Genomic DNA, 12,699 nt, shown 5'->3' on the forward strand with positions numbered 1-12,699 from the left:
ACATGACTGCTAACAAATGGTCACCAGGCCTATTCTGGAGAGATGCATGTTCTCTTCCAAAGGTTTTGGCAAGTTCTCCGTGCGGAGTGATAGTGAAGGGAGAGAAGACATTCCTCATACCCTCCGCTCCTTACACTTTGTCTACAAATGACTATGGGAGTGTGTGGAGTGCAGCGGTCCCTCGGCTCGGTGCAGATTTCCCAGCTCCCTCCTGAAGTTATTGATTGGACAGAGCCCCGTCCCCCACAGATTTATTTAGTTTATTACAACCATTCACCCAAGGAATGCAGAGGATGGAGATTAAGAAGCCCCAGTGAATTGGAGGAAGCCTGTTATATAGGTGACCCCATTACAAGGAGCAAGCGTATGAGACCTTTTTGAGGTCCATTAAAGTGAGAGTATAGTATTGCCTTTGAATGGTTATGTGCATATGGTGATTATAGAAAAGGAGAATTACTAATGCAGAAAAAAAAAAAAAAAAGGATAGAGAACATGTTTGAATTAATGGACAAGGCTTTCTATGAAAATAACACTTGGGACTTTTTTTTCGTTTTATCACAGTAAATAGTGTTGCTTTCTTAAGATACATTGCTATAAAATGCATATGGTACAGGTATATTCATGTTTATTAAATATGTGTTTTGGGGTTTTTGTGTGCTGCAGTAATGCACGGTATAGGATTTTATATTTTATCACTAGGGGCGACACTGATTTCTATTATATATGCTTTTTTTGCAGCAGTACCAACATTAGTTACAAATAGTCAAAACACTAAAGGATTAGAGACACTTTTCCTTTATCTTACAGTTTACACTTTTTTTTTCATGGTGATTGCACTGAGGTTTTTTTATCCTCTTCTTCAAACCAGGCCACCTTCTTCAATTGCTCTGTGGTCCAGTTCTGGTGCTCAACCCCATTGTAGGTTCTTTTGGCTGTGGACATGGGTCAGCATGGGCACCCTTACTTGTCTACAGCCACACAGCCCCATACACAAACTGTAATGCACATTTTTCCCTGCTTTCAATACATCAACCTTAGGGACAACATGTATACTTGCTGACTAATGCATCCCAAGGACTTTCAGAAACCACTGTAAAGGAGATAATCAAGGTTATTCATTTAACCTGTCAGTGGTCATAAAGTTATGGCTGCTATCAGTAAAGCAGTCACACAGACATCTGCAATCACCTGTCTCTATGCTGCATAGCCTTGACAGGGCCTTCAGTAGTTCTTCCTCTTTGCCCATTACTTCAACACAGCAGAGGTAAGATAGGTCCTGGGGAAGAAAGGCAACATTTCTTTAAACAGGCATTATAGAATTCACTTCATCACAAATGCAAGAACATGGTTTTATTCCGTATTCTCTGCTGACTATCTCCAAATATAAGGAGCTGCCATTGCTGATAAAGTAGTATTCCAGATGGTGCTAAAAATGGTATTTGTGTGAAGCGCTCATTATGCAAATGAGACAGCCAGAATAATTATCCTGTTATAAAAGGCTTTACAGGGATTGCTTTGGCCATTCACCTGTGTTAAATTGGTTGTAAAGGTAGAAGGTTTTTTTCACCTTAATGCATTAAGGTAGAAAAAACAAAAAAAACCTACTGTGTGCAGTTCCTCCCCATCCCTCCCCCACTTAATTATTGCTTAAGTATTTTGTGCCATTAAAAGCCCAATTCAATGGGGGGAACATTTTTGTTCTAATGGTAGGGATGTTGGCAAGTACTACAATGTACCTCAAGTGGGAGGCATTCACAACCCATGATGAAAGAGTGGGGTGTGGGACCGCACATGTCTATGGACACAGAGCATGGCTCGAGAGAGAGTCCGCACAAGTGCCACCAGAGCAAGCGGCCTGCCATGAGGGCACTCGGCGGGGAGGAGCCAAGAGTGCAAGCGGGAGATCCAAGAAGAGGAGGACCAGGTCTACTCTGTGCAACACCATTTGAGCGAAGCAGGTAGGTAGGTGTTGTTATTTAACCACTTGCCAACCATGCTATAGCCGAATGATGGCTACAGCGCGTTTGTCCAGTTCTGGGAGGGCATCATGATGGCCTCCCAGAACGTGCCCTCCTGCACGTCCCCCGCGGCGTGTACCTGGTGATCTCCATGATCATTGTGTCCTATGGACAAAGCTGATCATGTAAGGTAAAAGGCCAATCACAGCGGCGGTTTACCACGTGATCAGCTGTGTCCAATGACACAGCAGATCATCAAGTGAATACAGTTTCCTGTTATTGGCAGTACTTTCCTCACGCTGTCACAGAACAGATCTGCACTTATCAGGGCACGGATGATCAGTGCCCAGCAGGGCCACCCACCAGTGCCCTCCAGCAATGCCCATCAGTGCTGCTCATCAGTGCAGCCTCATCAAAAAACATCAGTGAAGGAGAAAAAATACCTGTTTGCAAAATTTTATAAATAGAAAAAAACTTTCAAAATTTTTTTTGCTTTTTTTGTTTATAATGCAAAAAAATAAAAACCATCCAGTGGCGATTAAATACCACCAAAAGAAAGCTATTTGTGTGAAAGAAAATGATAAAAATTTCATATGGGTACAATGTTGCATGACCGTGCAATTGTCATTCAAAGTGCAACAGCGCTGAAAGCGGATAATTGGCTTGGGCAGGAAGGGGGTAAAAATGCTTGGTAGATAGGTGGTTAAAGAAAAATGTACATTTAGGGTGACTAAGACGACCATACTCTATACAGTCTGATTGTACAATTGACCAATAGGAGAACACACCTGAAGACATTCAATTTGTATCAACTGAGACAGGCCCTTGCACTATATTGTTGATGGCAGCTCTAAAGGAGAGATTGCACAATCACGATGTACAGTATAGTGTATGGTTATCTTAACGTACCGCAAGATTTCAAGAAAAGTTCCAGAGAGATAAATACATACAGTAGTTGAACTACACATATAAACTATGCTGACAGCCAAAGAATGTAAAATTTACTAGGAACAAACATATAAACAGAGCACTTTAACATTACCTTTGTATGTGCAATTGTGTGTATGTGTATATATATATATATATATATATATATAGTTTATATACATACATTTCTCTCATTTGTTCCCTTTTGGTCTAATAAATATACTATTGAAAGCGTGTAATTATATCTGTTCAACAAGTGGGGGGAAAAAAAAAAAAAAAAATTAAAGGGGCGGTTGATCCAGCCAGAAATCTTGTAAGCTGGTAACTTCCTGAGCTCTCAGCCGCTGGACATCAGTTAGCTTTGCTCCCCGCTATCCACACATACTACAAAACACCTCCCCCTGTTATGGAGGAGAGAGGGAGGTATGTTGTAGTCCAAACACACTTCCCTGTCCTAGGATGATAATGCTGCTCAGTATGGTTTACCAGGTAAAAAGTGTGAAAAATGAACATGAATGCAGCCACTACATCTAAGGCCATTAGGCTGTAATGCTATCAATTTGTGTAAAGTGAATTAAATGTAATGCACAATATTGGTGCACTTTGTTTCTTCTTTCTTGCTATTAGCTTTCACAGGCATAAAACAAGTATACAAGTAAAGCTAAAGTAAAATCAGCATGTTTTGTTCAATGTACTGAAGCCAGAGGATCAGTATGACAGCCAGGAAGATGGTATATTCAGGAGTGGAAGCCTGCAGAGAAGCATTCGGTTATAAATGGAAAAGGTGGGGGTAACCAATGATTATAAGCAGGATAACCCCAGAGGAGAGATTTACCTGCAGAAGGCAGTGATTGGACATGGCTCGGTAACAGGCTCTGTAGCTCTTCATTGTAGGCCGTTCTGCTAAGCAATAGCCCCATTTCTTCACCATGTGGAAGCGCTTTGTGAACCAAATGTGAGTTTCCAGCCAGATGTTCTTCCTTTGCCTGCGATTAAACTCCAACTGAAGATTCCCATGGCGCCTCAGAGCTTTGCGACACTTGCTTTTAGATTGTTCTTTCTTCTGGTGCACAGTTTTCTCCATCTGTGGAATACAGAAGCAGTATTTCCCAAATGTTTTACAATGTGTGCTTCAAAGAAGGCAGAAGCGCCACTGAACAGAACAGCCTACCTCTCTCTTAGCAATCTCCCGCAGCCTTCTGGGTAACCGCTTAATGTCATGCCCCATGGCGCGTCGCCGCATGTGTCGGGGCAAAGACTGAAACACCAAAGTGTTGGAAGATTTCTGAGACACTGCCTTCATCATGGCATTTATTTCTGCTGCTCTGGCCTGAGCAAACATTGATGCTAAAATACAAAGCAAAAGAATAAATTAAATACAGATGAACACACACACACACACATTTATTTCGGTACAGCCAATACAGGTTTGTCCATCTGTGTGCAGATTTACAATATCACATATCTGATTATATCAGCTTTGTTTGATCTAACAGGAGCCATTACAAACACATGTAGCTTACTAATAAAATGGCACTTCTGTGTTGCCATGAGTTGCTTATATGGGTTCTATATAGCACAGGGTGAATGCAGCTTGGCTGTAGCAGTTCTCAGAGACCAATAATACCCTATAGGGTCCATTTCTGTAAATGGGTGTTCAGTATAGAAATAAATGCTACAGAACTAGATTACAGTGTAGAAGCGCGAGAGGAAGGTTGCAACTCCAGTTTCAAAGCTCTAAGGCACAGTCTGCCTTTTGGAGAAATTTATTAAATGCACCCCTTTTTAATAAAATAAAAAATGTGCATTTATTATATTTTGCATTGTAGTCTGCAAAGCATGGCACTGCTAGTGCAACACACAGGCTTCTGCATGGTTTCCATAACAGCTCCATACAGAGGAACAGACCTTCCAGTATGGGGTTGGAGAAAGTAATCAATAGCCTACACAATGTTCCACAGAGATCAGAGAGCTCCTCTGCCGTGGTGGTGGATGGGCCTTGTAGTCTTTCCATTCACAGATCCCTGTAAATGTGTGATGTGACTGAGGACAGAGTCACACACAGATGCGGTGAATTGAAAAAAAAAAAAAATCAATCAACAGGATGCTCCAGGGAAGAGCACTCATGAATCCGGTAAGTGCAGAGTTGGGGAATGTCATATTTCTACTTACAGCCTAAATATGGGTGTAACATGAAACATGGTTGCAAAAATGGACTGAGTCTTTACAGCAACTCAACTGGGATTTATAAGCTACACAGGCAGCACAATGGCTAAATGTTTAGCACTTCCACTCGGCAGTACTAGGGTTGTTGGTTCAAATCCCAACCACGGCACGACCTGTCTGGAGTTTGCATGTTCTCCCCGTGCCTGCATGGGTTTCCTCCGGGTACTCCGGGTTCCTCCCACACTTGAAAAAGACATGCTGGTAGGTAAATTTGTTACTGTCTAAATTAGCCCTAGTATGTGTACGTATGAATGTGAGTTAAGGACCTTAGATTGTACGCCTCTTGAGGATTAGGGACTGATGTGAATGTACAATATATATGTAAAGCGCTGCGTAAATTGATGGCGCTATATAAGTACCTGAAATGAATGAAAAAAGCGCTTCCTGCAAAGCAAGCTATAAATACTCACCTGTCCCGCTACCCACACCACTTAACCTTGTGCGATGGAGTGAGACGCTTTCTGAAAGATCTTCACAATCCACAAAACATCTGCATGTCTCGGGGGCTTGCTTTCCAGCTGAAAATCATGGTGCCTGCCATCAGCCCCTATGTCATTACAGGGCACAGTATTGAGAGAGGCTGGAAGAAATCACTGCACATCGGGTAACACCGACATCCAACACTCCTGAAAGTGTGCTGGTTGCTGAAGATCTTTAACCACTTGCCTACCGGGCACTTATACCCCCTTCCTTACCAGGCCAATTTTCAGCTTTCAGTGCTGTCGTACTTTCAGTGACAATTGCGGTCATGCAATACTGTACCCATGACATTTTTGTAATTTTTTTCACACAAATAGAGCTTTCATTTGGTGGTATTTACTTGCCGTTGGGTATTTTATTTTTTGCGCTATAAACAAAAAAAAAAAAAAACAAACAAAAAAAAAAGAAGAGCAAAACATTTGAAAAAAAAGTTTGTTGCGATTATAAAATTTTGCAAACTGGTAAATTTTTCTCCTTCACTGATGTGCGTTGATGAGGCCGCACTGCTGGGCACCGATTATCAGGGCACTGATCATTGGTGCCCTGATGATCAGTGCCGATCCCTCCTCTGACAACTGCCGGTTCTCGGCAGTACTTTCCTCACGCTGTGACAGCGTGAGGAAAGTGCAGCCGATAACCGACAATTACATTTCCCAGTGATCAGTGTGTCATTGGACACGGCTGATCATGTGATGAAAGGCCGCTGTGATTAGCCTTTTACCATGTCACGTGATCAGCTATCACGGAGATCGCCGGGGGCATGCAGGAGAGCGCGTTCTGTGAGGACGTCATATGATGTCCACCCAGAACTGGCTGGCCACAGTGAAGCCGTCATTCGGCTATCTGCGGACGGCAAGAGGTTAAGCAAGTGTCGTCAATAGGACAAGCGAGTATTGACCATTTACTTTGCAGGAGATCATCTATTCAAGATTGTGACACTCACTTTAGACAGTTGGTGGAATTCCTCTTTAATTTGAGGAAGACAAATTCTGACAAAGAATAAACATTTGTTGCAGCATAATGAATGACAAGGAGGGTTAATGTTATGCCAGCAGCCGGGCACTGCTCTTTAGAATAAACATTTACCTGTAATATATTTAGGGATCTGAGGTCCTTCATTGAAGTCCCCTCTTCCTCGGCCTCCTCCAGTGTGGGGCCCCTGGGAGTAGTGTGGACCTCTCTGCTGCTGCCCAGATGTACCGCCTAAGGAAAATGCATCACATGTGACAAAAGTTGACAAGACTGAGCATTCTCTCTGGTGATCTAACAGTAGGAGCCAATCTCTCACATGAAGTTCCAGCTTTACCTCTTTGTGGCTGAAAACTTCCCCGTCCATATCCCTGGGGGGGCCGGTTACCCTGATCAAAGCTCACATTGGAGGGCTGATTTCTCATCCGTCTGGCATATTTTTTTTCTTTTGCATTTGACATTGTGGATGAAATACTGTAACAGAACAAATCATTAGAGGCTGGAGTTGTGCATACGACCTGCGAAATCCGAATAATGAACACATCTCTATAAATACATTGCCATGGTGCACACAGACTCTTTCCCCATCTTTCCTCCGCCCTCTCATTCAGATTTCATATACCACATTAGGATACGGGAAGGGATGAGTACAGATACTTGTACACCAGGTCATGAGCAAGTACAAAGGTAAAAATCAAAGTTATTCAACCAGCAAAGAACAGCGAGTCCCAATATAAACCAGTTTCCACCTGTCAATTTCTAAAAGGTTTGTACAGAACTTTACTCTCTCAATCAAGAAGTATTTTAACCACTTGCCCTCCAGAGGATTTACCCCCCTTCCCGACCAGGCCATTGTTTGCAATATGGCGCTGCGTTACTTTAACTGACAATTGTGCGGTCATGCAACGCTCCACCCAAATGAAATTTATGTACTTTTTTTCCCCACAAATAGAGCTTTCTTTCGTTGGTATTTGATCACCTGTGCGGGTCACCTGTGCTATGAACAAAAAAAGACGACAATTTTGAAAAAAAAAACAAAAAAAAAAAAAACAGTATTTGACTTTTTTCTATCAAACCTATCCAGTAAAAAAAGAAAAAAAAATCTAACTTCTGCATAAATTTAGGCCAAAATTTATTCTGCGACATGTCTTTGCTATAAAAAAAAAAATCCCAATACGTGTAAATGAATTGGTTTATGTGTCTACAAATGGCGGTATAGATACTGGAACTATTTGTATACTAGTAATGGCGACGACCAGCGACTTATAGCGGGACTGCGGGGGGCATTCTGACACTGGGGGGAACTGACTGTCACTGACTTCCCCAGTGACACCAATACAGTGATCAGTGCTAATAAAAAGCACTGACACTGTACTGACACTGGGAAGGAAGGGGTTAACATATGGGGGCGACCACAGAGTTAACTATGTGCTGTTATACTAAGTGTACTGTGTGTGTTTTACTATGCAAGCATGCTGCTTTGTATTGCTTTGCTATGCAGAGCAATATTTGTATGCTGCTGCTGACAGTGGGGAGATCTGTATTGTTTACATACAGACCTCTCTCCCCTGTCAGTATTACACAGCGATTGCCGGGTGCCAGCAGGGAATCTTCAGCCAGGGTCGGGTGATCAACAGCTGTAGCCGCCAATAGCAGCACAGGTAGGGAGGCGGGCACCCCCTAGCCGGAATTCCGTGCGCACCCCCTAGACGGATATGCAAAATCAGATGTATATATACATGATTTTGAGCAGCCTAAAAGCAGTAGTTCTGCTATAGGGTGCCAGGGAAGCAATTAATGCTGATGCTGCTAGGCTTAAATAGATAAATATACTTTCCTTTTTTTACATTTCCTCAGTTACTTCCAGGTTTCCAATCCTAGGCCAAAATGATGTCATACATCCCAGAAGTCTTCAGGAGGAGAGGAGAGGGTTTTCTTAGTCAAGCACATTAACCTGTCTGCATGCTTGAGCCAAGGACAGATGGATTCCAGGAAGTAAATGCTACATGAATCATCGGCCCTTACTAAAGATGTCCAGAAATGCTGGCAGGGGAGCATTTTTCAAACTGAATGCTTAACAAAATAAAGCATGGAGACATGGATGGATAGGGGAGTTTGCTGTGAATAATAAAATAAATTAAATAGCATTTTCAGTTTGTGGCGCTAGCATACAGTTTAGATCCGTTTTAAAACACATCTGCCCGTTTGCTTTTGCATGCCCATATCTTTCCTAGCAGTGTCCCACTGACAGCTCCACCTAAAACTCAAAAGAAAAAATTATGATATTGCTGCTTGCTTAAGCCGGCCATAGACAGAACGATTTTCCTTCCTGCAACTACGGGAAAGATACGGTAATCACTCAATTCCCTATCAGCACAGTCTGTGTTGATGGGGCAATCCCTCCCACAGAGCCATTATGTTATGCCCCCCAGTCAGGAGAACACAGTGAATAACTGCTAGCGGCTATAAAAGAAGGGCTTTAGCCATTTTGGCTTTGGGAAGCAGCAGGAGACCAGGAGTGGCTCCGAATTGTCTGCCAGCTCTGATTTATACCCACAGATCAGAGGAATCTATTTCGGGGCTTGAAAAAGCCGCTCGCCAAATGCGAGGAGAAATTCCTCTGTGGCGAGCACAGATGAAGCATGGAGCGACTGCATCTGCGCGCCAATCCTCATTGTGAAGCCGAGTTCCTGTTTCCAGCTTCTGCGGCACCGCCGCTGAGGGGACAGGTGCAGGAGAGGTCTGCTCTCCTCCGCTGAGAGGAGACACCCTCTCCACCGCAGCGGGGGACTAGTGGGGACAGTAAGTACTGTATACAACATGTCATATCACTATAATGGAGTACAGGGGAGGGGGATATACATTACTGTATACATGTCATATCACTATAATGGAGTACAGGGGAGCTGGGATATACATTACTGTATACATGTCATATCACTATAATGGAGTACAGGGGAGGGGGGATATACATACTGTATACATGTCATATCACTATAATGGAGTACAGGGGAGCTGGGATATACATACTGTATACATGCCATATCACTATAATGGAGTACAGGGGAGGGGGGATATACATACTGTATACATGTCATATCACTATAATGGAGTACAGGGGAGCTGGGATATACATACTGTATACAACATGTCATATCACTATAATGGAGTACAGGGGAGCTGGGATATACATTACTGTATACACGTCATATCACTATAATGGAGTACAGGAGAGCTGGGATATACATTACTGTATACATGTCATATCACTATAATGGAGTACAGGGGAGCTGGGATATACATTACTGTATACATGTCATATCACTATAATGGAGTACAGGGGAGCTGGGATATACATTACTGTATACACGTCATATCACTATAATGGAGTACAGGGGAGCTGGGATATACATTACTGTATACACGTCATATCACTATAACGGAGTACAGGGGAGCTGGGATATACATTACTGTATACATGTCATATCACTATAACGGAGTACAGGGGAGCTGGGATATACATTACTGTATACATGTCATATCACTATAATGGAGTACAGGGGAGCTGGGATATAGATTACTGTATACATGTCATATCACTATAATGGAGTACAGGGGAGCTGGGATATAGATTACTGTATACATGTCATATCACTATAATGGAGTACAGGGGAGCTGGGATATACATTACTGTATACATGTCATATCACTATAATGGAGTACAGGGGAGCTGGGATATACATTACTGTATACATGTCATATCACTATAATGGAGTACAGGGGAGCTGGGATATACATTACTGTATACATGTCATATCACTATAATGGAGTACAGGGGAGGGGGGATATACATTACTGTATACATGTCATATCACTATAATGGAGTACAGGGGAGGGGGGATATACATACTGTATACATGTCATATCACTATAATGGAGTACAGGGGAGGGGGGATATACATTACTGTATACATGTCATATCACTATAATGGAGTACAGGGGAGGGGGGATATACATACTGTATACATGTCATATCACTATAATGGAGTACAGGGGAGGGGGGATATACATACTGTATACATGTCATATCACTATAATGGAGTACAGGGGAGGGGGGATATACATACTGTATACATGTCATATCACTATAATGGAGTACAGGGGAGGGGGATATACATTACTGTATACATGTCATATCACTATAATGGAGTACAGGGGAGGTGGGATATACATACTGTATACACGTCATATCACTATAATGGAGTACAGGGGAGGGGGGATATACATTACTGTATACAACATGTCATATCACTATAATGGAGTACAGGGGAGCAGGGATATACATTACTTTGTGGGCCAAGGGTGGGGCTGGGGGCAAACCTGGGCAAGGTTGGGCGAGGCAACTAGTGGAGAGTAAGTTTTCTAACCGGCTAGTAGGTCTGGATTCGAAATTTTAACTCCTGACCCATTTCATCTCTCATAAAAGCTAAAATATTAGTTGCAGAGAGATGAAAATACTTTTTTCTGATTGGACACACTGTAGGCTACATCTACATGTAAAACTGTATTTGTAGCCTCTGTAGAATCCCAGAGAAACGGTTATATGGCACGTGATTGCGACAGCTGTCGCGGTCGGACTGATGCGCTGGTGTCGGAAATTCTATCCCTGACTTGGTGATTCAAACTGTTCTGAGTACAATAGACTTTGGGCACTTCAGAACCCAAATGTCCTGTGGGCTGGTACAGGAACACCCCCAGGGTTGATTGGCCAAGGGCTAATGTCCAGCCCACCATGTCCATATTTCAATGAATTGAGGACCCTGAGATATGGACGGTGTGATTCGTACAGAGTCGGTTCCTTATGACTGGAGAATCGCAGACTTTCTCTGCCTTGCTCCAGTCGCAGGAAAAATCTTGGTAAAAGTTTTATTTCTGTTTTTATTCCCTTTTATTTGATAGTGAATAGCCAATTGTGTGTCTTTTTGTATTTTCTGTAAATCTTTTTTCTTTGTACATATTTTATGCACTGCCCACTTTCGGGATATTAAATCATAAAATGAATACGTGACTTCTGGGTAATTAAGCTCGGGCTCATATCTCCGGAGAGATTGTATTGTAGTGTCTATGTGCTCGGTCTACATTCTTTGCCAATCTGTATGCAATTGCACTGCATGTTGGCAGAGAGCGTGCAGATTGTAAAGTAGCAGATCTGCCAGACAGAGATATGTGTGTGTGTGTGTGGTAACCCAGCAGACCAGTCTGCGGACAAACTGTTGGATGGTGGCAAGCTACCATTTGTTGTGTGTCGGGTGTGGGGGGGGAGGTGTGAACAGTGGAAGAGTAATTAACACCAGGATTCTAGCTTGTAGGATAGCTGGAGGACTTCTAGAACGGTGTGCCAATTGCTAGACTGCTCCCCAACCCTTAGAGTGCACCAGATTGTAAAAAAAAATTGTATCTGCCTGTGTGTGGTCATCCAGCTGGATTGGAGTCTCCCTCTAGTGGTGGCCAGAGGCAGTGCAGGCTGCGAAAGTATCACAGCCTGTCTTGTACGCTGAAAGCAAGTCCCCCTCATTCCCTCTTTACCCCAAGTCACGGCTGGACGTGCCCACCTCAGTTAGCTAGTCGCTGTGGGCGTGTGCGTGGGTTTGCATCCATGACATCAGGCTACTGCATTGCATAGCTGATGGCAGATACAAAGGAGATTTCAGAGTGTATGGCCAGCTTTAGATCGTCCAAAAACTACAGAACGTGCAGGCCTGTATGTGATTGGACAGAAATTGGTCGGATCGTAATGGAATGTCCTCGTATTACTGTTTTGATAAATGTAAATGAAATGAATAAGATCGTAGTTTGTATGGCCCGGCCCGATACCCCCTCCCCCGGCCTCAGACAGCCAGCACCATGACCGATGACATTTGTACACGGTGATGGCCCGGTGTGCTGTGTACACAATGTCTGTATACGAAGCACCAGTCATAAGAAGCGTCCATACCAAGGCCTTGCGGCGCCGCTCCTCGCCTGTCCTCTCACCCGGAACTCACCATACACCTCACACGCGAGAGAGCCACCGTGCGTTCCACGCCTCTCTCTATAACTGCGACGAGAAAGCTGATTGGTGGATGAGGTTTCCCTCCCC

General features: G+C 43.2%; 1 protein-coding gene across 2 annotated transcripts in view; it reads right to left on the reverse strand.

The window, feature by feature from the left end:
• Positions 1–12,641, reverse strand: part of POP1 (POP1 ribonuclease P/MRP subunit) — a 45,151-nt gene extending 32,510 nt beyond the window's left edge. For both annotated transcript variants that reach the window (XM_089666507.1, XM_089666499.1), the window contains exons 1-6: positions 12,556–12,641; positions 6,898–7,034; positions 6,678–6,794; positions 4,057–4,232; positions 3,721–3,969; positions 1,189–1,276 (exon numbers count right to left, since the gene is read on the reverse strand). In XM_089666507.1, coding sequence (XP_089522633.1) covers positions 1,189–1,276; positions 3,721–3,969; positions 4,057–4,232; positions 6,678–6,794; positions 6,898–7,021 — 754 coding nt within the window. In that variant the 5' untranslated portion in view covers positions 7,022–7,034; positions 12,556–12,641. The remainder of the gene's footprint in view (positions 1–1,188; positions 1,277–3,720; positions 3,970–4,056; positions 4,233–6,677; positions 6,795–6,897; positions 7,035–12,555) is intronic.
• Positions 12,642–12,699: the final 58 nt, after the last annotated feature.

Source organism: Staurois parvus, unplaced genomic scaffold (assembly GCF_062004578.1).
Source record: "Staurois parvus isolate SC_StPar_1 unplaced genomic scaffold, SC_StPar_1.0 ptg000052l, whole genome shotgun sequence".
Lineage (NCBI taxonomy): Eukaryota > Metazoa > Chordata > Amphibia > Anura > Ranidae > Staurois > Staurois parvus.